Raw genomic sequence first — 27,436 nt, forward strand, 5'->3', positions numbered from 1 at the left:
TTGCTTGCGTTCACAATATAGGTTGAATTTAGTACAAACATCTTTAAAAGTGAACAGATTCCCATCCTCATCCATTAAGTGAACTACAGACCAGAAACCCTTTTCGAGCCAATCAATAATACATAGAGACTTATATCTGGATAAAACACATCTGTTATTCCCAATGGGGGTCCAATGTGGGGTAAAGTTGTGATTATATAATAACTTCCAGAATAGCAAAATCTGTTGGTGAAAAGAAGATAATTTGACTGGAAGTTTTGAAAAAACAAAGTCACATTTTAATAAGAAATCAATTCCACACAATCTCCTAAACATACCTTTGGGAATGCTAAACCAAAAACTATTTTCATTAGTTATTCACATTTTTAACCATTTAATCTTCAACATGCCATTTATACACTGAAAATCAAAGGCTTGTAATCCACCATTCTCGTAATCTTGAGTAAGTTGTGCTCTCTTAATGTAATGTACACGCTTTTTCCATTAAAATGAACATTCATTTGATTAATAGTCTTAATAGCTCTATTGGAAATAGAGAGGCAAGATGCAGGTAATACACCTGGCAAGACTCTCCATTTTAGTTAAATAAATCCTTCCAAAAATAGATCAATCCCTTTGCATCCATACATCGAGTCTAAATTTGCATTCATTCCTTCTATTCCAGATGTTTTGTTTCTCCTTAACAGCTTCATCCTTGGAAATGTGCATAAATATTTCACATTGGATTTGATTGGGATATTAAATATTGCTTCAAGGGAGCATTCATGTATGTGATAATTTCACTTTTATCAATATTAAGTTTTAAACCTGAAAATTTGGAAAAAAATAATGAATTATTTCAATTGCTTTGTGAATCTGATCAAGAGCTTTTAAAAATAAAGTTGTGTCGTCTGCCAATTGACTAGTCACAATTTGATGTCCAAACACATTTAGTCTTTCGATATTTGAGTTTTTTATAAGGATGGCCAACATCTCTGTAGCCATAATAAATAATGAGGCTGAGATGGGGCAGTCTTGTTTAACCCCTCTTTTCATGTCAAATCTAGGTGAAGAGCCTGTAAGGCATCTGAGCTATTGATATCTGTGTAGAACAACTGAATAATCTTACCAACATATTCACCAAACCCATACATTTGTAAACATTTAAAAATAAAATAATGATCCAGCATATCAAACGCTTTATAGAAATGTGAAAATAAAATAACCCCATCTTCTGTTTCTTTGTTAAACTCTAGCAAGTCTAAAACCAGTGGAATATTATTATTTATAGATCGGACTCTAATAAATCCAGTTTGTGTCTCCCCAATAACTTTAGATAAACCAAGACTCAAGTGATTGTTAAATATATGGGTTCATAGTTTATAGTCATTATTTAATAAAGTAATAGGTCGTAAATTGTCCAACAGTCTAGGGTCCTTCCCCAGTTTGGGAATAAGTGTGATTAATCTTGTCTCATTGAGATATTTCCTGAAAAGTTGCAAAAAGAAATTCCCTTAATAAACCCCAAAAATGACGATATAAATGTGACGTAAAACCACCTGGTCCAGGTGATTTATCTGATGACAATCACATGACCGCAGAATCAAGCTCTTCAATTGTGAACTCTGCATCACGTCATTTTCAATTGTTCATCTATTTCAGGGACAAATTCACCAATTTCTTCAAAAAGGGAATTCGGATCTAAAATGAATGAAGAGGACGAGTACAGGTTCTGATAAAAGATGGCGATTTCTTTTGCTATTAATGTTGCATCAGAACATTCGACACCATTAATGATTCAAGTTTTAATAATGTTTTTTCCTGACGCTTTTTCTCCAGCCTACAAAAATAAGCTGAATTTTCCCCTTTTTCCTTCATTTATCTCTTGATCTAATGTGTGCCCCTCTGGCCTTTCTCATATACATTGAATCTAATTGTGATTGCAGAGATAATAATCGTGCTGTATCATTCTCTGTCAAACTGAATGTGTTAGAACATTCATTTATTTCTTTAATGAGAGATCTCTTCTAAAATATAACATCTGTTTAGTTGTTTACTGTAAGAAATAGATAGTTGACGAAGTTTGTATTTAAAGAATTCCCATTTACCTACCCAGGAAACAAGACTATTATCTCTAATAATATTTGAAACAGAGTTTCAGAAGAGATCTCAACAATGTCTTATAGAAATATGATTATTAATGTGCAGTTTATTTATTGGTGTTTTCTCAAGTACTGTTTTGTGCTACAGCAGGGGTCGGGAACCTCACCATTCACCAACACATGATCGTTTAAAACTTTCTAGTGACCATTTTCCAACAGGAAGTGTGCGATTGCTTGTAGGTTATAAGTCATTGTTCACTTGTCGTGATACTTGCGTGATGGCAAATGGAGACGGTACATGTTTGGATTTGGGGAGGTGCTTATATATAAGATTTTTTTTATCACATCGCTATTTTAATTACTTTTTGGTTTAATTTAAAGTGTAATTTGAATTTAGAAATGACTTTTTAAGTTTTTTTGTGTTTCGATAAATTAATGTAATTTTTAAAGCTAAATTATTCAATGACACTCAGCGGGGGGGTTCACCATATAATCTGATATCACGATATTTTAAATGCGATTATCATTCAAATATTTTTTACACATTACCCAGCGCTAAAGCGGTTTAGAACAACATGAGGCTGAGAAACTGATGACAGATTTGTAATTTTGGCTCAACTATCCCTTTAAGAGCATGAAACACCTGCTGCACCTTTAAATGTTGTTTGTCTCTTTCAGACTCCTCCTCAGGTGACAGGTGAAAGTGAAACTAGTAAAACAGGATCCATTTTGTGACAAGAGCAGAAAATTTAAAAAGTTTATGAATAATTTGCTCTTAACTTTCTGAATATCACTGAATCTTTGAATCTTACTCAACATGTTTCTGAACACACTCATATAAAAGGGAATACTCTAGATCTTGTCTTTATCTTTGGTTTATATATTAACTCTGTTTATCTGAGGACCTTTGTGTCTCAGATCATAATCTTATTTTATTTGACTTGCCCTTTAATCTAAACTCATCATGTGGTAGTCGGGTATTTCTAAGTGACCGTTTATGACTAAGGTTTTGGAAAAAGAGTTTGCTAATCAACTAACAGCTGTTTTGATGCCTATAATGGATTTGAGAAATGTCAGTCTGTCTTCCTTCGGTTGCACTCGACTGAAACTGCTCTCCTTAGAGTTTCAGATGATTTGTTAATGCGAGCTGATGCAGGTAAATGTTCTGAACTGATTCTTTTAGATCTTGCAGCTGCTTTTGACTCTGTCGATCTCTGTATATTAGTGGAAAGGCTTAGAAAAGGTGTTGGTGTCTCTGGAACAGCCTTGAGGTGGTTCTCATCATCAGCATCTGTGTCCTGTGGTGTTCCCCAGGGCTCTGTTTTGGCTTTTTTGCACTATATTTGTTGTCTTTAGGGCAATTAAGAAGTACATTTCCGGGAGTATGTTATCACTGTTATGCAGATGATATTCACTATATTTATTTTAAGCCTTATGAAATAACTCAATTGTCTATTATTATAAATTGCATAAACTCTATAAAAGATTGGATGTCTGAAAACAACTTGCAGTTAAATGCAGAAAAAACAGAAGTTCTTGTCTCTGCTCCTGCTGGTGTTCTCCCAAAGGTGATGGAAACTCTTGGTCCTTTATCTCATTTTGTTAAGCCTACCCTTCGAAATTTGGGTGTTTATATGGGACAGACCTTGAGTCTTAATCAGCATGTAAATTCTCTTGTTGTTTTTATCAGTAGAGAAATATTGCTAAACTAAGGCCAATTGTGTCCACAGTAGAAATGGAGATGATTATACATGCGTTCATTTCCTCTCGCCTTGATTATTGCAATTCTCTTTTTACTTGTCTTAATGCTGCATCCTTGAAACAATTACAAGTGCTTCAAAGTCATCAGAGAGATCACATGTAACACCAATTTAATTTCTTTACATTGGCTCCCAGTAAATTCTTGTGATGTGTTTAGAGCATTGCATGGTCAAGCTCCTGCTTATATAAAAGAGTTGATGCAACCTCATAACTCCAGCAGGAATCTGAGATCTTCAGAACAGGTCTTGTTAGCTGTTCCTCTCTCGAGACTAAAGACTAAAGGTGATGCGCCTTTGAGCTTGTGGCTCCCAAATTGTGGAAATTGTGGATTTAAGATCTGTGGACTCTGTGGTCATTTTTAAAAAGCAGATAAAAACCCACTTGTTTAAAATTGCTTTTATCTCATTTGTTTTTTTTATGCTTCTTTGGTTTTATATTGTGAATGTTAAGCACTTTGTGACATCTGTTCTAGAAACTATAGAAATAAAAATGACTTACTAAATTACTTGAATAAAATAAATAGATCTACTGATGATTGCATCAAATCAAACGTGTTTAATGACACTCAGAGTTTTAAGACTGTTGGTAAATCATTGCAGATGGCTGTAGAAACAGTGTAATCAGAGACTGGTTTTATGACTGAGTAAAGTGTGTCATGGTTCATTTGGGTGTCACCAAAGTCAACGTCGCAACAGGTTTGAAATGAACTCCCGCCAAATGCAGATTTTCATGCACAGTGGCGGGTAATTTTGCTGATGTACAGACACTGTGGAGGACGATCTGTAAGACTTCTCAGAGTCATTTAATGTATGACAAGAAATTAGACACAAAGACGCTCGTTTGATGAAACATGATTATATTTATTATGATGATTATTATAATTATCTTTAGGTATTAATGTGTAGGCTATAAGTAATAGTTCACCTGTTGTGATACTTGCGTGATGGCAAATGGAGGCGGTAAAGGATTGGATTTGGGGAGGTGCTTATATATAAGATATTTTAGTCACTTCCTTATTTGCTTTTTCGTTTCATTTAAAGTGTCATTTTAATTTAGACTTTTTGTTTAAGTTTTTCGTGTTTCAATAAATTAATGTAATTTTTAAAGCAAAATCAATAAAGCAAAAATATTCACTGACCCTCGATAGGGGGGTTCAACATATAATCGGATATCGCGATTATCATTAAAATATTTTTACTGAGACCAAAAGAGAATTTAATTTTTTCATGAACAATTGTAAAATAGAGTAATTTTATGGAGACCCGCGTACACGTGTACAAAAATTCGATATTAAAACATGTTACCAATTAATTATTAATTGTTGCATATTTGTTTTTCTTTTGAGTCTATTGAAAATAGTAATTTAATCATTTGTGGAATATCTCTTTCGAAGAAATGCATAAACCAAAAATTAAAAAATTGTACCCTTAGTGAAAAAGGTTCCTGACCCCTGCTTTAAGGGATAGTTCAGCCATAAATCAATGGTTTGTCATCATTTACTCACCCTCATGTTGTACCAAACCAGTTTAACATGTGGAACAGTAAATGAGATGTTAGGCCTCAGTCACTGAATCTTTTTCCCCATTAATGAAAGTGAATGTTGAATAAGATCATTTGTGTTCCACTGAAGAAAGACATACAGGTTTAGAACAACATGAGGGTGAGAAAATGATGACAGATTTGTAATTTTGGCTCAACTATCCCTTTAAGAGCATGAAACACCTGCTGCACCTTTAAATGTTGTTTGTCTCTTTCAGACTCCTCCTCCTCAGGTGACAGGTGAAAGTGAAACTAGTAAAACAGGATCCATTTTGTGACAAGATCAGGAAATAGGCTTAATGCCGCGCACTTCCGTTCTGGTACTTCCGCATTTTTCAGCCAGCTTCAGTACTTCCGGTCCACGGTAGCGTACGCTGTAGCTATGTCGTTTTTTACGCGATCGCTGCAGGACCTGCCGAGTATAACGGCAAACGATGTACATCGGATCATCCAGACCACATCGAAGACACCAACATCAAAAAAGGACAAAGGTTTTAAATTGTATGTGTCCAGCTATATAAACAACTACGAAGGTAAGTTAACAAGCCTCTGTTTTGAGTTTACCAAAAACGATACATGCTAGCTCATTGGCTCTTTACTAGCCAAAGATAGCACAGTGAGGAAGCAACGTTAATAATGTTAGCAGAGTGATAGGTTAACATCATGAATATTTTGTGTTTCTGAAATGCAATACCCTAACCTCTATGTTAATCACAGTTTCAAACAAGGAGTCAGGAGAGGTCACGGTTAGGTCTGAGTGCTTCAGATCTATGAGGAAAAGCCAGAAGCCTCACTGTCTGAGTGTAAGGGAAAGTCATCCTGCAGGTTCAGTTCAGGTTCAGTTCAGGTTCAGAAGAAACAGGTTCTTTTTTGTCAAAATGAAGTTTCTGTGAGCCATATCATTGCTGTGAATTAGATCCAGATAAACATCATCATTGCACTATATGAATCATATGGTACCTGAGATATCATGTGAAATATGAATACAGGGTGTGCCAGAAAGAATGTAAAATTAATGGCTCCCACAGAAGCAAGATTTTGTTAAGAGTTTTTATAATTTCTTCATTACTTATTCTGCACTACTATTTTAAAATGAGTATAGTGAGATTAATCATGATATATTACATCTGACATGGTCAACTATAGGCTAAATAAATTGTAACAATCCCTGTATCACTTTGCACATTTTAAAGTTCACTAACAGATTTTTGCTAACAGCCGTTCACAAATTTAGTGTGTCTCTTTAATTGCAGTTGTAGCGGTACAGTTTTCTAACAAATATTTGTTGTTGTAACAGATTGTGCTAAGGGATTCAAAGCCGGTGGTGTTACTGAGATGCCAGTGTACCTGTGTGGCAGGTACAGCCTTGTGCAGTCATGTGGCAGCTCTACTGTACCAGACGGCGCACTACTCCCAGCTGAGGCTTATATCAGTTCCCCCAGTGTTCAGCTGCACAGAAACTGAACAAAAGTGGCACAAACCAAGGACCATGGTAGCAAGCCTTTTAATGACTCTTTCATTTTATGTATGGATATCTCTTGGATGTTTCTCAAACATGTTTTTATTTCGTTGCAGGGTATTAAACCTGGTCCAGTTAATGACATGGTCATTGTATCAGCCAGACCAAAAGAAAGGAGACTTGCAGAAGGAATCAGGTATGTTGTTATCTATACTAAACACACACAACAAATCCATTTGCACACATACATTTACGCACCCTCAGAAGTACTTACTTGCTCAACCCTTGTGCATCAATTAAAAAAAGTTACACATAGGTCCATGGTGGACAAAAATGTCTGTCAAAAAAATAAAATAAAGCTTGAGACTTAAGTGTGGTCTCATTTAAAAGTAGAAAAAAAAGTTTAAAAAGTGAAACCAAATAAAGGTTAGTGGTTTAAGTTTAGGAAATTGATTTATGAACATTATTTTATATAAACTATATATTTATACATCGATATTCGATATGTGATACTGATAATGCTTAAAGTGTGTAAAATAAGCGTAACTTCTTAAAAATATATTCAAAATTAATTATATAACCTACATACTTGTTTCACGTTATTTTTGTGACAAGAAAACATCCTACAACTTCTGAAAGTGAACATCAGTGTTTTACAGTAGCATAAGAAGTGTTATTTTAACATCAGTGTAAACCACAGGGTTTAGGTTATCCTACGTTAAGTTTATTTAACAATAGAAACTAAATAATCAAATTAAAAAATAAAACACTGCTTAGTTTTCACTGTATGAATTAAATATATACTGATTCTTATTAAAGCTACAAAAATTATTCAGCCCACAGCAGTGAGTGATTTTCTCTTTGTCTTTTGTTCATGACCGCAGTTATTGCAAGCCGTTGCCATATGCATATTGCGATATATATACATTTGCGATCTGTCACACGCACAAAACTCATTGCTTTGCACATTTACTTCTTAATTCTAACACATTTGTTTGTCTTTTTCCACAGAAGCAACTTGTATAAAGGAGTTATCTGCCCTCTGCCAGACATCTCCACTCTGAAAGTTCAGGAGGCGTACCATGGACTTAGTGCAGACGAAGCTCCCATGATCACAGCAATGGCCATTTCGAGTGATGTACCTCTGATTGAGTCCATGTTCGGTCCGGTGCAGGAGGGAAGTGTGCTTTCCTATCAGCTACCAGTAATGGCAGTCCCCAGTACCCGTCCACACACAGGTGCCCCTTCTCCCCCACAGCTGCCACTCTCGGATTACAGACTGGGACCCCCTACCTGTGCATTTGTGTTTTCTGAACATCAGCACCATCATCTGGCATCCCTTGCGACATCTTTTGAGACGGCACACAAAGTTGAAAAAAGCACGCGAGAGCAGAGTTCCTGCGCTGAGTGGCACCAACTAAGGAGGTGCCGCATCACCTCTACTAAATTTAGAGAAGTTTGCCACACCAGGGGGGAAAGCTCTGCTGAAAACCTGGCAAAAAGGCTTCTGGGATCTTGCCATCAGACTGCTGACATGCGGCGGGTCTTGCCCTGGAGCCTGTAGCAGTAGAGGAGTACTGCAAGGTGAGGGAAGTCAACCACTACCCATGTGGGTTCCTGATCCACCCTGACTCACCATGGATGGGGTCAACACCTGATGGGCTTGTGTACGATCCTGAGGGGCAGCCAGTGTTTGGCCTGTTAGAAATTAAATGCCCAAATGTAACTAGCTATGTGGACTGCCCTTATGTTGTGATAAAGGAGGGTACACATACACTGAGGCGAACCCATCCTTATTACTGGCAAGTCCAGGGACAAATGTTGATTTCTGGCTGTGAGTGGTGTGACTTTGTCATTTACACAGAGGATGACATGTTCATTCAGAGAATTCCCCGTGACATGCAAGTCATACAAACCATTAAAGAAAAAGTTGACTATTTCTTTTTTATTTCTACCTCAATGCCTTCTTGGCCAATTAATGACTTGATTGCAGTGTAAATATATTTGACAGTGAAATGTTTTTGATTGTGATGTAATGTTTTTAATTGTGATGTAATGCTTAGGGTAAGTAATAAATGACTTGATAAATCTGAGCATTTTGGTGTTTTGTATGCGGCTTAAATTTAGTTTTAAAAGTTAAGAGACAGGAATTAAAAATGAGAGACCAAACAAAAGCAGATTACTAACAATTATTTTTAATATCACAAAGCTTTCATAAATCTTTTATAAAGGCACTGCATATCAAGCTTTTACTCAGACGTCCCTCATCAGTGCACTGCACATATAATACATAGTTTTTATGTATGTTATGTGCAATGGCTTGTTGAAGGTCGTCTGGCTGAAAGCCTGATATGCAGTGCCTTTATGAAAGTGTATAAATATACAGTGTGGTTGCACGTTGGAAATCCTCAGATCTCAGGCTTCTTTGCCCAGGCCTTTACCAGTGGCCCATTTTCATAGTTTGTAAGGAGACAAGCCACCGTGTACAGTTGGTTGATGCTCCCAAAAACCCGTAGGGGAATCACAGAATCGAAGAACTTGTGCTCTTTGACCCGGCGAATGAAGCGCTCCACATGCACCCTTACACGTGCTATGGCCTGGGTCTCCCTAACCTCAGATGCAGACATTTGAGGCCTGCCAGAGAGGAAGGCTGGCCTGTAAACCTTGCAGGGCACAATGTCATTAATGAGGAAACCTCTGTCTACCATGACAGCCATCCCAGGTTTGAGCAGACTGAGGAGACCAGATTCACGGGTAATCTGTTTGTCGCTGATAGACCCAGCATACAGCGCAGACACAAATGTCACTGGCCCATGTGGCGCTGATCCCAATGAGCCCCTTCAGAGTGCAGTGGGACTTGTAGGAGGAAAATACCTCACTTTGGAGGAGAGGGAAGATGGGCATTGACACCTCAGCTCAGTGCAGTCAAGGATGACTGTGGTGTCGGGGTAGTCCTTGAAGTCTGCAGGCAGTTTTCTCTGTATCTCCTCTTCAGGTATCCAGATCCTCACTGAGCCGAGTACTGTGAACAGGAAGTTGCTCCATGTAGTAATGATTCTGCTGACCGTGGACTGATGAATACCATACCGGTCAGCAAGGTCCGCTGCTTAGACCCAAGGGCAAGGTAATTCAAAAATAGGAAAAACTCGTCAATGGGCTGCAGGGAATGGGTTGTAGCATTTGACTCTGTGAGAGCTCCTCTTTGTGCTTGTCGAACACTGACCATGGATGGTAGTGAGTTCGCAATCAAGCCCCAGAAACGCATCAGTAGATCATATGATGCAAACCTAAAGAAATGGAATACAGATACACTATTAATAACGGTTCATAATTAACACAAAATGTACACACATAACTTTAATTAAATGTATTTGTGCAAATTGAAAACACTAAGGCACATTGTTTATCAGGCATTTTGGGAGACAGAACAATAAATAGGGAAATAAGTTACATATCAACATTCCTAATAATTATTTAATATTATTATGAAAATGTTGCCTATCAATACTCCCATTTTTACACTTTTTTGGGATGGAAAATCATATATCAATCAATTCCATTATGTCTTTCATAACATAGTTGAGAATTATCTTTAAACAAAGTTTGGTTAAAAAAAAATCCTGAAACATAGAAATTGATTGGCGAATAAAAAAAAAAACATTGTTTTTACCTATGCATGTAATTTCATGTAATTTTATTTTTAAAACAACCTGGTGTTTTCTACAGAGGACATAGCATAAACTATGAATAAAATATATTTTTTAATTTGTTTCTTATGCTCTAAACGGTGTAATGACGTAAAAAAAATACTAAATAAAAAAAACAAATCTGGGATGTGCTCCTGACTCGATGCTTAAAAAAAATAAAAAAATAATAATAATTCTCTTTCACTCACACACACACACACACACGTTAGCCTAAGCCTACCTGTCTAGACGTAAGTTACCTTGTAAAGAACCTGATATCCTTGTCCGAGGCAGCAAAACGATGAATGCCGAACCGCTGCCTCAGTGTAAGCCCCTCGATCTGTTGGCGTAACAGGCGATTTTCCTCCCGGAGAAACGCATTTTCCTCCAACACCAAATCAACGACTGCAGCTTCAGGTTTCGACGCGTAGTCGTGTTGCATGGGGACGCCGAATGTTCCGTGGTCCGGTGTATCCTCCCAGTCATCCTCTGGCGGCGGTGGTCTTTCCCTTCTCTCCCAAACCCCCGGTCTTGTAGGTGGAAGGGAGAAGTTGTTCCACTCAAATAAAACCGGAACAACACCCTTTTTTAACAGCCGACGACCTGTTTCTGATGCTGGTTCACGGATGTCTTCCGTTCTGAAGTGCCGGCTACACACCCGGGTGTGAGGCGTAACGGTGAATTTGTCCCTGCGAATATTAACGATCCACTTACGCCTCAGCTCCTCATCAGCAGGAAAAGTAAAAAAACTAAGTACAGAATTGTACTTTCCGGATGCCTGGCACTGTGGCACACAACAGTGTTCGGCAGTAGTACCAGACACTCTCTGGTATTTAAACTTTGATGACTTCATATCAACTCATAGACTGTAAAAAAAACTAGAAGCAGCTACTAAAACAAGTCGACGCTTAGGCTAACCGGAAGTATTCGTGGTGGCTGAGATTTCAGCGGAAGTACGTCACAACAGCCGTTGGCATTTAGCCTATTACACGACGAGAGAAACAGAGAAAAAGCTCGACAGTTTTTGTTCCACTGAATCGTCTGAAACAATCAATAAATTCATTGTGAAGTATTTTGTAGGTGATATTCTAGTCAGTAAAGAGGAACATCAACAGTTCTTGACAGGTGAGTACTGAACTGCTGCTAAACAAACCAAAACTCACAAGACAACAATAATAAACCTTTCAAACTATCAGCTACAGTAAGACATCTAACAGATATCTAAGTATTAATCACAGCAGAACAAACAGATACTGAGACTTTTGCTCTTTTATCTGAATTGTCAGTATGTGTTCAGTTTCTTTGGCACTGAAATGTTATTTCTTCTATTGACTTGAAACGTTGCTTTGTTTTCTTCTGTTGAGTCTTCTGATGTTTTCTCTTTATGCTGGTGTTTAACATGTCATAAAAGCTGACAGTCTGCAATTGAGCCTCATTGATTCATTTCTAATGGAATATTCTAGAGGACAAATAAAAACAAATATGTGTCAGTATTGAACAAATAAACACGTCACAAATATAGATGATGTCCCGTTTGTTGACAGGTGTTCAGTGGTCTGTTCAGATGATGTCATGGACTCCACAAAGGATCTCAGTGGACAGACAGACACAGGGAAGGTCAAGAGGTCAGAGGATTTCAATGCTTGAATAAAATACACTGATAGATATTTCTGATATGCTGCACAACACTACAGTATAAAAACACTGAGGAGAAATGAGAACAGACTGGATTATCTCAAGTATAAACATGTGAAAACAGCTTTAGGGTAAAGTGAGATCTACAGTAAGATGACCGTGAGACCGGTTTGATTCAGTCACAGACAGAACTGGAGAAACCTGTACAGTCAGTCGTCTGTAGAAGGTGAAACTCAAATGTGTTTCTCTGAACATTTTTAGACACAAACACAGAATTTTCTTCAGATTAATGCAGAACAAACCATCAAACTTAAAGAAGAGAGAAATATTGGGAAGAGTAAAACTGAGAAACTGAAGAGAGGAAAAGGGTGTTTGTGAGAGTTTGTAGTTTTTAAAACAGTGTTTAATTGCTGTTGTGTTTTAGTGTCATTCATGGAGAATCTCCTGAATCCAGCTGTGTGTCCATGAAGAGTGACCGGTCAATGGAGCGTCCACCTGGATTCAGTTCAGGAGCCCCTTGTGCTGATGTGAGGTGAGGACTCTCATGTTGACTGACAGTATGAACGTGTACACCACAGTCTGAGGGACCATTAGAAAGAATCCAGTGTAAAAAATATAAATCTAAAAGGAAATATGCAATTATAATAAAAATAATGAGTCTTTCTACAGCTGATTGCTTTACTATAACAGTTTCATTGGCATCTCTTCACAAGAGCTCATCTTTATACTGTACAGTAATATCATGTGAACATGACAGAGATGATCAGACATGACAAGAGATTGTTCCTCAGGTTTATCACAGGACATACAGTCTGCTGGAGATCACAATGTTACTAAAAAAGGACATGTTGACTATATGTTACAGTATGTTTCCACCTGTGCTACAGTAATCTGTGTCTGATGAAAAATATGTTGTAGGGATATGTGTTGACACTTTTTGACTTTTGTTTGACAGTATTTCAGTAACACTTAAAAACTGAAGAAATTGTCTCGTACTACATTGAATACGACACAATAAAGAGGCTGTTTATGTTTTTAAAGGAATTCTGGTGTCTGCAAAAAATACAAGATCCTTAAAAAACTCCTAATGATCTTGTAATCAGTTGCAATTGCATGGGGCCCCGGACGTCGAGAGGGCCCCCACACCGGTAGGAAAGCTCATCAAAAGCGCTTGAAGTGACATGATGTTCTGGGTACACACGTGAACACGCCGTTGTCAGCATTCTCAGAGTGGTTCATGTTAGAAGCTGCTGGGTTCAGGTCAGCAGGACTTTGGGTTTGTAATTTATGAAAAAATATTCTGAACTTCTTTCACTCACACGCTCAGATACACACGAACGGATGAGTTAGGGGCCGTTCACACCAAACGTGTTTTTGTGTGTGTCTGCTCTGTTGTTCCCTGGGTTGGTCAGTTGCTCGGGGCCTCAGAAATCGTCATCACGCCCCTGCTTGTAATGTCCCGTTATGTCGTGTTTTGTGTTCTGAATGATCAAATAAAACACACGTCCTCACTGCAGCTTCAGGATTTCTCAGTTCATTAAAAATGAAAATTGTGTCATAATTCACTCACCCTCTGTAACGCACACAAGAGGAGACAGTCACAATGTCGAATAAAATCAGAGTATATCAAAAGGGCAAATCCAAAGAAGAGCAGTCAAGGGGAGCGTTAGGTCGAAGCCGGGGACTCAGAGTATAACACACGAGTGAAACTAATACTCTGGTGATTGTGAGCGAGCACGAGAGCCAGAGGGGGCGGGTGCAGGTGAAACTAATAACAGAAACCATGAACGCTAACAAGGGGACTGTGGAGTTAAATAATGGACGAAAGTAAAACTTACGGAAGACAAAAAGGGACAAAATGGGCAAAGAAGAGGTAAGGGCAAACCGAGACAAGGTGAATGTTACATAGCCCCCCCTCAAGGGATCGGATACCAGACGATCCCAACGAACAAAACCCACAAAAACCCAAAAACAAAATGAGGGCACCAGGGGCAGACAGGCAGACCAGGGGGGGCACAAGAACAAGAGGGCAGTCCAAGGGGCACAGAGGGTAGGCAGGAGGTCCAAGAGGGCAACGAGGGGGAGATAAGAAGGTCCACGAGGGCACAAACTGGGTCAGGGGGCCTGGAAGGCGACTGTAGGACAGCCAAGGGAGGTGGCGCCCTTGGAGGCTCGAGAGGCGGAGCCGTAGGAGGCTCGAGAGGCGGAGCCCTAGAAAGCTCTGGAGTCTCTGGGAGCAGAGCCGTGGGAGGCTCGGGAGGTGGAGCCATAAGAGGCTCTGGAGGGGGAGCCGTAGGAGGCTCGGGAGGCAGAGCCATAGGAGGCTCGAGAGGCGGAGCCCTGGAAGGCTCGAGAGGCTTGAGAGGGGGAGCCATGAAAGACTCGAGAGACGGAGCCCTGAGAGGCTTGGGAGGAGGAGGAGCCCTGGAAGACTCGAGAGACGGAGCCCTGAGAGGCTCGAGAGGAGGAGGAGCCCTGGAAGACTCGAGAAACGGAGCCCTGAGAGGCTCGAGAGGAGGAGGAGCCCTGGAAGACTCGAGAGACGAAGCCCTGAGAGGCTTGAGAGGAGGAGGAGCCCTGAAAGTCTCGAGAGACCAACGAACAAAACCCACAAAAACCCAAAAACAAAATGAGGGCACCAGGGGCAGACAGGCAGACCAGGGGGGGCACAAGAACAAGAGGCAGAGCCGTAGGAGGCTCGAGAGGCGGAGCCCTGGAAGGCTCGAGAGGCTTGAGAGGGGGAGCCATGAAAGACTCGAGAGACGGAGCCCTGAGAGGCTTGGGAGGAGGAGGAGCCCTGGAAGACTCGAGAGACGGAGCCCTGAGAGGCTCGAGAGGAGGAGGAGCCCTGGAAGACTCGAGAAACGGAGCCCTGAGAGGCTCGAGAGGAGGAGGAGCCCTGGAAGACTCGAGAGACGAAGCCCTGAGAGGCTTGAGAGGAGGAGGAGCCCTGAAAGTCTCGAGATCCCAACGAACAAAACCCACAAAAACCCAAAAACAAAATGAGGGCACCAGGGGCAGACAGGCAGACCAGGGGGGGCACAAGAACAAGAGGGCAGTCCAAGGGGCACAGAGGGTAGGCAGGAGGTCCAAGAGGGCAACGAGGGGGAGATAAGAAGGTCCACGAGGGCACAAACTGGGTCAGGGGGCCTGGAAGGCGACTGTAGGACAGCCAAGGGAGGTGAGCCCTTGGAGGCTCCGAGAGGCGGAGCCAGTAGGAGGCTCGAGAGGCGGAGCCCTAGAAAGCTCTGGAGTCTCTGGGAGCAGAGCCGTGGGAGGCTCGGGAGGGGGAGCCATAAGAGGCTCTGGAGGGGGAGCCGTAGGAGGCTCGGGAGGCAGAGCCGTAGGAGGCTCGAGAGGCAGAGCCGTGGGAGGCTCGGGAGGTGGAGCCATAAGAGGCTCTGGAGGGGGAGCCGTAGGAGGCTCGGGAGGCAGAGCCGTAGGAGGCTCGAGAGGCGGAGCCCTGGAAGGCTCGAGAGGCTTGAGAGGGGGAGCCATGAAAGACTCGAGAGACGGAGCCCTGAGAGGCTTGGGAGGAGGAGGAGCCCTGGAAGACTCGAGAGACGGAGCCCTGAGAGGCTCGAGAGGAGGAGGAGCCCTGGAAGACTCGAGAAACGGAGCCCTGAGAGGCTCGAGAGGAGGAGGAGCCCTGGAAGACTCGAGAGACGAAGCCCTGAGAGGCTTGAGAGGAGGAGGAGCCCTGAAAGTTTCGAGAGACCAACGAACAAAACCCACAAAAACCCAAAAACAAAATGAGGGCACCAGGGGCAGACAGGCAGACCAGGGGGGGCACAAGAACAAGAGGCAGAGCCGTAGGAGGCTCGAGAGGCGGAGCCCTGGAAGGCTCGGAGAGGCTTGAGAGGGGAGCCATGAAAGACTCGAGAGACGGAGCCCTGAGAGGCTTGGGAGGAGGAGGAGCCCTGGAAGACTGAGAGACGGAGCCCTGAGAGGCTCGAGAGGAGGAGGAGCCCTGGAAGACTCGAGAAACGGAGCCCTGAGAGGCTCGAGAGGAGGAGGAGCCCTGGAAGACTCGAGAGACGAAGCCCTGAGAGGCTTGAGAGGAGGAGGAGCCCTGAAAGTCTCGAGATCCCAACGAACAAAACCCACAAAAACCCAAAAACAAAATGAGGGCACCAGGGGCAGACAGGCAGACCAGGGGGGGCACAAGAACAAGAGGGCAGTCCAAGGGGCACAGAGGGTAGGCAGGAGGTCCAAGAGGGCAACGAGGGGGAGATAAGAAGGTCCACGAGGGCACAAACTGGGTCAGGGGGCCTGGAAGGCGACTGTAGGACAGCCAAGGGAGGTGGCGCCCTTGGAGGCTCGAGAGGCGGAGCCGTAGGAGGCTCGAGAGGCGGAGCCCTAGAAAGCTCTGGAGTCTCTGGGAGCAGAGCCGTGGGAGGCTCGGGAGGGGGAGCCATAAGAGGCTCTGGAGGGGGAGCCGTAGGAGGCTCGGGAGGCAGAGCCGTAGGAGGCTCGAGAGGCAGAGCCGTGGGAGGCTCTGGAGGGGGAGCCGTAGGAGGCTCTGGAGGGGGAGCCGTAGGAGGCTCTGGAGGGGGAGCCGTAGGAGGCTCGGGAGGCAGAGCCGTAGGAGGCTCGAGAGGCGGAGCCCTGGAAGGCTCGAGAGGCTTGAGAGGGAGAGCCATGAAAGACTCGAGAGACGGAGCCCTGAGAGGCTTGGGAGGAGGAGGAGCCCTGGAAGACTCGAGAGACGGAGCCCTGAGAGGCTCGAGAGGAGGAGGAGCCCTGGAAGACTCGAGAAACGGAGCCCTGAGAGGCTCGAGAGGAGGAGGAGCCCTGGAAGACTCGAGAGACGAAGCCCTGAGAGGCTTGAGAGGAGGAGGAGCCCTGAAAGTCTCGAGAGACGAAGCAGAGGCCGGCAGAGCCGTGGAAGACTCTGAGGGAGCCTCTGTGGTCTTGAGCACAAGACGAGACTGGGGAGAAGGTGCCCTCTTCCTTCTCTTTCTCCTTCGGCCAACAGGGAGCGTGGCCATGGGGACGGTCGAGGTTACAGGCGCTGGCTCGCTGACCGTGGCAGGCGTGGGCGCTGGCTCGCTGGCCTTGGTAGGCATGGGCGCCAGCTCGCTGGCCATGGCATGCTTCGAGACTGGGGCCGCGGCGTGGAACTCTGGTTCAGTGTCTGCCTCCCCCACAGTAAATGAGGAACCAGCGAAAAGTAGGGCGAGGTCAATAAATTGAGCCAGGTCGAGGGAGCAGCGACCACCAGGCATGAACGACGAGGTTGGCTCATTCAGTCCACATTGAAAAATGTCTTTCAGAGCCACCTCATCAAAGTTCACCTGGTTAGCCAGGGCACAAAAGTCTACCACATAATCCTCCAAGGGTTGACTCCCCTGACGCAAAACCAAGAGTTGGGCCGCTGGGTCCATAATGTTAATGGCATGGTTTAGAGTTCTACAACCGCTGCCCTGCATAAAAAACCCTTGGCAAGCGTCCGAAGAGCCATCAAACCTCTCCGGGGGTGGAAAGCTTACGGCGCTCGCGGATGCGTTGAGAGCATCAACGGGCTCAGGGACAGACACAGGTGGAACAGGGTGAAATGAATCGGAAATAGTACGTACCTGCTGCCCCTGGGCCGTGAGCGCTTGGTCATGTCTCCCAACCGTAGGTCCTTGTGCAGAACGTGCTGTGAAAATCCGCTTGTGGCAGCGGGGGCGTGGTCAAGCGCCCGTCCGGGAGAGAGAAGCGGTAAGGGCGCTCACACCTGGGCCAAATTATGACTAACACCTGTCTCTAATTTCAGTAGAGTGAGGAGAGCGGTTAAAAAGCCAACAGCCGGAGAGCAGAGACAGAGGGGAACAGAGCAAGCCAACTGAGTGCGCTTGTGTGTGTGTGTATATATAAAGTGGTTGTCAGACAGACGAATAAATATTCCTTACCTTACGTTGTATCCTCCGTTTCTTGTCCTCCTTCCTGTGAGGGTGTCACACCGCTCTAGTGAGCTGCGAAAATCCTCTGCGGGATACATTGTGACTGTCTTCGGTGTGGTTGGTTATTCTGTAACGCGCACAAGAAGAGACAGTCACAATGTCGAATAAAAACAGCTTTATTGGAAAAAGCAGGCAACAGTACAAAAGGGCAAATCCAGTGAAGAGTAGTCAAGGGGAGCGTGAGGTCGAAGCCGGGGAATCAGAGTATATCAAAAGGGCAAATCCAAAGAAGAGTAGTCAAGGGGAGCGTTAGGTCGAAGCCGGGGAATCAGAGTATAACACACGAGATGAGACAAGCGAGAGGAAAAGACAGGGGATACTAGGGAAACACTAGAGCTGGCAAAGCGAAGGAGTAAACTAAACAATAACCAACAAGAGTGAAGCGAAAGGGCAGCGTATATAGGGGAAAACGAACAGTGCAGGTGAGACTAATAATCTAGTGATTGGAACGAGTGCGGGTGAAACTAATACTCTGGTGATTGTGAGCGAGCGCGAGAGCCAGAGGGGGCGGGTGCAGGTGAAACTAATAACAGAAACCATGAACGCTAACAAGGGGACTGTGGCGTTAAATAAGGGACGAAAGTAAAACTTACGGAAGACAAAAAGGGACAAAATGGGCAAAGAAGAGGTAAGGGCAAACCGAGACAAGGTGAATGTTACACCCTCATGCAGAAGACACAAAAGCAGATGTTTTAATGAATATGGTGAGTGGTCTTGTTAATACAATGGCAGTGGAGAGTGCCTCACTTTAAAACTTAAAATAAAAGTATAAATGTGTAATTTTTCAGTGTAAATCTTGACGTCTGTTGTGCATTCATGAGTGCTGTGAGAGATGTTTGTTCACAGCGGCTCGAGTGTTTATGTGAGAACTTATGTTGATGTTAGTGACATTGCAAGTTCTCTGTGACATATAATATATAAGACACATCATTAAATGTGTTTTATTGCACTGGATGTTGAAATTATTTTTTCAGATTACTAAAAAACACATGAACTAAACTCTGTTTAATTGCTGTTTTAGTGTCATTCATGGAGAATCTCCTGAACCCAGCTGTGTGTCCATGAAGAGTGACGGGTCAATGGGTCAACCAATTCACTTCAGTTCAGGAGAGTCTTTGATCAACTACAGAAACAAACAGGATGATTCAGAGTCAACTGCTTGGAAAGTGCCATTGGACTCCATTTTTGAGGTGACAGAGAGAGAGAGAGAGAGAGAGAGAGAGAGAGAGAGAGAGAGAGAAATAGAAATAGAGAGAGAGGATGTAAACACACTCATTCATGTCCATACAGGCTGTTTTTTTAATACACACCACATTGAAACCTTTAGAGCTTCACCCTCATCTTAATAACACAAACACACACACACACACACACACACACACACACACACACACACACACACACACACACTCACTCACTCACTCACTCACTGATTTATTCAAGACAATTAAAGCACAAATAAAATGAGTGGTGATTCTTGTCCACTGATCCTTCAGTTCTTCTCTGTTACTGAATGAAGTTTGTTGTTTGAATGTTCACTGATTTCAGGAACTTGAGCACAAAATCATCTCTCTGATGAAGAAAGAGCTGAAGAGTTTCAAGAGACTACTGATCTCAGATTCCCCAGCATGCTCTGAGAGAGAGGAGGAGGATGATGAAGGTCAGAGCAGAGTCAGAGAGGGGTTTCTGAAGATCACACTGCACATCCTGAAGAAGATGAAGCTGACAGACCTCGCTAACACACTTCAATCCAGTAAGAGCTCGCACTCACGTCACTATTACATCACGTCACCTTCAGAGGAAACACACAGTGTCTGGATTCACTCAATATTAGTGAAAGAAAATAAACTTAATGTCTAATGTGGAGTGGTGGTGGCGTAATTGGCTAAAGCACATAACTGTTAATCAGAAGGTCGCTGGTTCGATCCCCACAGCCACCACCATTGTGTCCTTGAGCAAGGAACTTAACTCCAGGTTGCTCCAGGGGGATTGTCCCTGTAATAAGTGCACTGTAAGTCGCTTTGGATAAAAGCGTCTGCCAAATGCATAAATGTAAATGTAAATTTAAACATCAACATCAATTATAATTCCCATTTCTTTTCCTCTTTACATCAGAACTGATTTCTGTGCATCAACAAAAACTCAAAACAAAACTAAAAGAGAAATTCCAGAGAATTACTGAAGGAATGTCAAATCAAAGCAGCTCAACACTTGTGAATGAGATCTACACAGAGCTGTACATCACAGAGGGAGGGAGTGCAGAGATCAATAATGAACATGAGGTGAGACAGATTGAGACAGCATCCAGGAGAGCAGAGACACAGGAAACACCAATCAAATGCAATGACATCTTTAAAGCCTTACCTGGACAAGACAAAGCCATCAGAACTGTGCTGACTAAAGGAGTTGCTGGAATTGGAAAAACTGTCTCTGTGCAGAAGTTCATTGTGGACTGGACTGAAGGAAAAGCAAATCAGGATGTTCACTTCATATTTCCACTTCCTTACAGAGAGCTCAATCTGATGAAGCACAAAAATATCAGTTTGTTGAATCTTCTTCATCAGTTTTTCACAGATACAAAAGAACTGAGATCAACATTCCTTGATGACTACAAAGTCATTTTCATTTTTGATGGTCTGGATGAGTGTCGACTTCCTCTAGATTTCCAGAACAATGATATTTTGTGGGATGTGACAGAATCGGCCTCAGTGGATGTGCTGCTGACCAACCTTATCAAGGGGAATCTGCTTCCTTCTGCTCTGCTCTGGATCACCTCTCGACCAGCAGCAGCCAATCAGATTCCTCCTGAGTGTGTTGACCAGCTCACAGATGTACGAGGCTTCAATGACCCTCAGAAGGACGAGTATTTCAGGAAGAGAATAAAAGATGAGCATCTGGCCAACAGAATCATCACACACATGAAATCATCAAGAAGCCTGTACATCATGTGTCACATACCAGTCTTCTGTTGGATTTCAGCCACTGTTCTCCAGAGACTGTTGAGTGAAGCAGAGAGTGCAGAGATCCCCAAGACTCTCACTCAAATGTTCACACACTTCCTGATCTTTCAGAGCAAACTGAAGAGCCAGAAGTATGATGGGAAATGTGAGGTGGATCTTCAGCAGGCTAGAAAGAGGATTCTGTCTCTGGGAAAACTGGCTTTTCAACAGCTGGAAAAAGGGAACCTGATCTTCTATGAGGAGGACCTGAGAGAGTGTGGCATTGATGTCACAGAAGCATCAGTGTACTCGGGAGTTTGTACCCAAATCTTCAGAGAGGAATTTGGACTGCACCTGGGGAAGGTGTTCAGCTTTGTGCATCTGAGCATTCAGGAGTTTCTCGCTGCTCTGTATGCTTTTATTTCCTTTTCTCAACAGAAATCAGGTCTCTTCAGTAAGTTTAGGTCATCTATGAGTGATCTCCTGAAGAGTGAAGTAGACAAGGCCTTACAGAGTGAGAACGGACACCTGGACCTTTTTATTCGATTCCTTCTGGGTCTCTCACTGAAGTCCAATCAGACAATTTTAAGAGACCTACTGACACAGACAGGAAGCAGCTCTGCCAGCAAACAGGAAATAGTTGAGTACATTAAGATGAAGATCAGGGAGAATCCCTCTCCAGAGAAATCCATCAATCTGTTCCACTGTCTGAATGAACTTGATGATCATTCTCTAGTGCAGGAAGTACAAACATACGTGAACAGAAGAGATATCAATCGTCTCTCTGGAGTCCGTCTCTCTCCTGCTCAGTGGTCAGCTCTGGTGTTTGTGTTGCTGAACTCAGAAGAGGAGCTGGATCAGTTTAATCTGAGGAAATATGATCCATCACATGAATGTCTTCTGAGGCTGCTGCCGGTGATCAAAGCATCCAGAAAAGCTGAGTGAGTAATTTAGTGTTTTAATCTCACTTTATTGTAATTAAATAGCAGAGGTTAGATTTTAATGTATTTTTTTAGATTAAAAACAACCCTTTATACTATTTTGATGTTTTTTTGGTTTCATGTGATATTTTTTATAGTTTTACCTTCATTTTAAACAGACATTGGAGCCAAATAGATTAAAAATGTTTAATGCAAAGTTAATAATCTAGTTTAAAATAACAAAAGCATGTTTTCTACAGTTTTCCACTAAATAAATACAAAACGATACTTTATTTACTTTATACTGATACTTTATCATTTTTATTTATGCTTCCACATACAATAATACACATCAGCCTCATAAATAAATCATCATTTACCTGCATATATGTAAAGGTATCAATGGAAAGGAGGAGGCGAGACCGGCTTTTCAATATAAATAATAGTGTAATGATAAACTTAAAAGACAACATAAACACACACATGATGGACATGTCCGTAAACGATCTCTCTCTCCCGCACGATCCTCTGCAGTCGACCTTTAAACCTCAGAGGCTTGATTAGCCTAATACGGGACCGGGTGTGTATGATCACGACCCGGCCCCGCCCTCCGCCCTGCCACAATATATTTATACTAAAACATTTCTTTAATGAACATGATGTGCAAAAACCCAGTTAAATATGATACAATACTGAATTATTATCGGGGGACTCAGTCAAGTTTATTATTATAATACTGAATAATTATTACTATTATTTTAAAGGTTTTATTGTTTTATACTTTAGTAATTTATTTGTCACATTGTAGCTTCCTTTATTCCTGCAATGTTTATTTTACACAGTTTTTTTGTTTCTGTTTTGATAATCCTTAAATGGATTTTACTAAAAACAATGTTAAATTATGTTATACTATAATATATAAAATTGCATTAAGATGTGAATAATATAGCGATCAATATTTATTTAGATTGGTAATGAATTATTAGTTTAGACGGCTTTATGTCAAGTGTTTATCTTTGTTGACTGATTTACTGAGGTGACATTATTGTTAAATTAGAAGATTGTACACAGAGGAAAAGAGAATTTGGTGGTAAATATTGTGTTATCATCTGTAGGTAATGTTTTCATCTAAGTGTAATCAATAGATGTTTAACTTCATGCAGCGCTGTGTGATCAGATCCAATCAGAGTTTGACTTGAAGCAGTGCATGTCGGTTAGAAATGTTGTGTGACTTAAGATGGTGTCAGTGCCGCGTCACCGTGATGTATGCCATTAAAGAACCGCGAGAGCAATTCAAGAACAGCCGGCTGGCACTGCCAATGCAGCTTCTCCAGAATGGTTGCAAGAGCTCTGATGATGTCACTTATTCATGATTGGCCAGAATCACAGATGACAATGGTGACGTGTGTTTCATGGGATGCGACACATACTACTTTTACTACCTCAGCTACAGTATGTCAGTCTGAGAAAGAATTAAGAGTAGTATGATGGTATGCAATTAACAAGGTGTTAATTATGAAATCTCCAGTTCCAATAAACACTCACTAATTAATGTTTTTATAACAGCACATTATTTATCTCATATTATAATATGTTTATCATCAGGGCCGGCCCTGGCCAATTTGCTGCCCTAGGCAAGATTTCACCTGGTGCCCCTGGAATTACAGACAATTCCACCACTGATCATTGTGTTCATACACTCACACAGAAACAAACTGCGCAGCTTTGTCTTGGTTTTCTTTGTTTTGAAAATATTTTGGAAAAAAACACACAAACACACACACACACACACACACACACACAAAACTAAATTATAAATATAATATAAATAAGTTTATATTATAAGATTATTGCGGGGGAAAAAATACAGAAACAAAAAGATACACAAAAAAATAAATAACTATACACAAACTGGAATGCAAAATGTAGCAAATGTTCTATAGCCTTACTCTCCTTGCCTTTCTAGCAGCAAAGTCATCTATGATATCATCATAAGACAGCTGTTGGGAGACCACATGATTTATGCTAATGACTGAAAGTCCACTGAGACGTTCTTGAGCCATTGTAGATCTCAGGTAGTTTTTAATCAGTTTGAGCTTAGAGAAGCTCCTTTCAGCAGCAGTGACGGTAACAGGTAGAGTAGCAGAGATTCTCTCGCATACATACAGTAGTTACATTTTCAAAATTAATTTTGAAAGTGCTTGTTTTCCAGTAACAGTTAGATGGTAGCAATGTCCTACTAACCGGGACGTACTGGGACTGAAATTCAGCCCGGGACTTTAAGATGGAGAGGCCTTTTACGCGAGTGCCCTTGGTGCACGAGCGGAAGGATTTTTTTGCAGTTATTTTAATTCTAATAGTGTTTTTATGGTATAAAGAGAATCAGATTACACTGAAGACCTTCAAGAAATTTTAGGATGACACCTGCCTCTTCAGGTTGTATAAGCAAGTCACCACTGCACTGAACACAACCAGGTCAGCAAAACCTAATCTCCAACACATAAGTCACAGTATAGTTAGTATACTGCTAACTACCAGCATGTCATGTGTACATGTCACGAACCCCGCTCCTCTGCCCCATCCCCACTTCCTCGAGCACGCACACATGCACTCCGCGAGCGTGCTCGCTTCCCGCTCTCAGCCAGAACATTATGACCACCTGCACTCGCGTCATCTGCACTCCTGCACATTAGTTTCACCTGCACTCGTCTCATCACCTGTCATTGTTTACACCTGCACTCGCCCCTATATATATATCACTACCCTTTCGTCTCACGGTTGTTGGTTATTGTGTTTAGTTTCCCGCATCTTTGTCCCCCGCTAGTCTCGTCTAGTTTTGCACTCCTCTTGATTCTTCCTCTTAGCTTGCCAGCTGTTTTTCCCCACTTCGACCCCCCGCTATCGTTGACCACTCTCTCCCGGATTTGCCCCTTGTTTATATCTTGATTCCCCGGCTTTTGACCCTACGCTTCCCTCGACAATTCTTATCTGGATTTACCCTGTTTTGTACGTTTGCCTGCTTTGTGTTAATAAAGCAGTTTTTCCTCCGACATTGTGACTGTCTCATCTTGTGTGTGTGCGCGCGGGTTACAGAATAACCAACCGTACCGTAGACAGTCACAATGTCCCGCGCTGAGGATTCGCGCAGCTCACTACAGCGGATTGTGCGCGGATTTGCGGCTGGGAGAGATGACCACGCGCTCACGGCCCAGGGGCAGCAGGTATGCACTATTTCTGATTTATTTCACCCGGTTTCACCTGTGTCTGCCCCTGAGCCCGTTTATGCTTCCCATGCATTTTTGAGCGCCGTGAACTCTCCACCCCCGGAGAGGTTTTTTGGCTCTTCGGACGCTGACCAAGGGGTTTTTATGCGAGGCAGCGGTTGTGTAACTCATAACCCCGCCCTCGACATTATGGAGCCAGCGGCCCGACTCTTGGGGTTGCGTCAGGGGAGTCAACCCTTGGAGGTTTTTGTTGTTGATTTTTGTGCCCTGGCCAACCAGGTGAATTTTGATGAGGTGGCTCTGAAAGACATTTTTCAATTTGGACTGAATGAGCCAGCCTCATCATTCATGCCTGGTGGTCGCTGCTCTCTCAACCTGGCTCAGTTTATTGACCTCGCCCTACTGTACGCTGGTTCCTCGTTTACTGTGGGGGAGGCAGACACTGAACCAGCGCTCCACACCACGGCCCCCGTCTTGAAGCCTACCACGGCCCTCGTCTTGAAGCCTACCACGGCCCCCGTCTTGAAGCCTACCACGGCCCCCGTCTTGAAGCCTACCACGGCCCTAGTCCCCAAGCCTTACACGGCCCCCGTCTTGAAGCCTTACACGGCCCCCGTCTTGAAGCCTTACACGGCCCCCGTCTTGAAGCCTTACACGGCCCTAGTCCCCAAGCCTTACACGGCCCTAGTCCCGAAGCCTGACACGGCCCCAGTCCCGAGGCCTGTCACGGCCCCAGTCCCGAGGCCTGTCACGGCCCCAGTCCCGAGGCCTGTCACGGCCCCAGTCCCGAAGCCTGTCACGGCCCCAGTCCCGAGGCCTGACACGGCCCCAGTCTCGAAGCCTGGCACGGCCAGCGAGTCAACGCCCATGCCCGCCACGGCCAACGAGCCAGCGCCCATGCCCGCCACGGCCAACGAGCCAGCGCCCATGCCCGCCACGGCCAACGAGCCAGCGCCCCTGCCCGCCACGGCCAACGAGCCAGTGCCCCTGCCCGCCATGGCCGGCGAGCCAGCACCTGTAGCCTCGACCGCACCAGAGCCAGCGCCTGTAGCCTCGACCGTCCCCATGGCCACATCCCCTGTTGGCCGAAGACGTAAGAGAAGGAAGAGGGCCCCTTCTCCCCAGTCTCGTCTTGTGCTCAAAACCGCAGAGGTGCCCTCAGAGTCTTCCACGGCTCTGCCGGGCTCTGCTCCGCCCTCAGAGTCTTCCACGGCTCTGCCGGGCTCTGCTCCGCCCTCAGAGTCTTCCACGGCTCTGCCTGGCTCTGCTCCGCCCTCAGAGTCTTCCACGACTCTGCCAGCCTCTGCTCGCCCCTCAGAGCCCTCGCGGCCTCTCAAGGCTCCTCCTCCTAAGCCCCCCAGGGTTCTGCCTTTCAAGTCTCTCGAGCCTCTCATGGCTCCACCCCCCAAGCCTCTCACGGCTTCGCCTCTCGAGTCTCTCAGGGCTCCTCCTCCCATCGAGCCTCTCAGGGCTCCGCCCCTCGAGTCTTTCATGGCTCCACCCCTCAAGCCTCTCACGGCTTCGCCTCTCGAGTCTCTCAGGGCTCCTCCCCCTCTCAAGCCTTTCAGGGCTTCCCCTCTCGAGTCTTTCAGGGCTCCTCCTCCCCTCGAGTCTTTCATGGCTCCAACCCTCAAGCCTCTCACGGCTTCGTCTCTCGAGTCCCTCAGGGCTCCTCCTCCTCTCGAGCCTCTCAGGGTTCCGTCCCTCGAGTCTTCCAGGACTCCTACCCCTCTCCAGCCTCTCAGAGCTTCGTCTCTCGAGTCTCTCAGAGCTCCTCCTCCTCTCAAGCCTCTCAGGGCTCTGTCCCTCGAGTCTTTCAAGACTACTCCGCCTCTCGAGCCTCCTACGGCTCCGCATCTCGGGCCTCCTACGGCTCTACCCCCCGAGACTACAGAGCCTGCCAGACCTTTGCCCCTAAAGCCTCTTTCGGTTCCACCTCCAGAGCCTTCCAGGCCTTCGCCCCTAAAGCCTCCTTCGGCTCCACCTCCGGAGCCTTCCAGGCCTTCACCCCTAAAGCCTCCTTCGGCTCCACCTCCAGAGCCTTCCAGAACCCCACCTCCAGAGCCGCCTACGGTGCTGCCTCTGACGGCTCCACCTTTCACGGCTCCGCCATTCACGGCTAAGCCCGGACTTCCTGACCCTCTCCCTGTCCTGTGGCCTCTTCCCTGGCCTCCGGACCCTATTCCTGTCCGGTGGTCACCTTCCAGACCCCCGGACCCAGTCCCTGTCCTCCAGTCGCCTTCC

The 27,436-nt window shown here is 44.0% G+C and overlaps 3 protein-coding genes across 3 annotated transcripts in view; 2 read left to right on the forward strand and 1 right to left on the reverse strand.

The window, feature by feature from the left end:
* Positions 1 to 27,436, forward strand: part of LOC127650479 (uncharacterized) — a 1,198,408-nt gene that overhangs the window by 709,229 nt on the left and 461,743 nt on the right. The window contains 1 exon segment of the mRNA XM_052135926.1: positions 19,658 to 19,769. Within this exon segment, the coding sequence (XP_051991886.1) occupies positions 19,658 to 19,769 (112 nt within the window).
* The window catches only part of LOC127650380 (NACHT, LRR and PYD domains-containing protein 3-like), a 1,539,373-nt gene that overhangs the window by 438,902 nt on the left and 1,073,035 nt on the right, over positions 1 to 27,436 (reverse strand). The gene's annotated exons all lie outside the window — the stretch shown is intronic.
* LOC127650461 (uncharacterized) lies at positions 5,120 to 8,805 on the forward strand. The gene is made up of 4 exons (XM_052135909.1): positions 5,120 to 5,914; positions 6,679 to 6,873; positions 6,957 to 7,036; positions 7,852 to 8,805. Exons 2-4 carry the CDS (start codon positions 6,871 to 6,873, stop codon positions 8,402 to 8,404), a joined length of 636 nt encoding a protein of 211 aa, XP_051991869.1. The 5' UTR covers positions 5,120 to 5,914; positions 6,679 to 6,870; the 3' UTR covers positions 8,405 to 8,805.

Source organism: Xyrauchen texanus, chromosome 10 (assembly GCF_025860055.1).
Source record: "Xyrauchen texanus isolate HMW12.3.18 chromosome 10, RBS_HiC_50CHRs, whole genome shotgun sequence".
Taxonomy (NCBI): Eukaryota; Metazoa; Chordata; class Actinopteri; order Cypriniformes; family Catostomidae; genus Xyrauchen; species Xyrauchen texanus.

Coding starts and splice junctions, on each gene's coding strand:
- LOC127650461 (XM_052135909.1), top strand. Junction 7,037..7,851: donor AGACTTGCAGAAGGAATCAG/GTATGTTGTTAT, acceptor CTTTTTCCACAG/AAGCAACTTGTATAAAGGAG.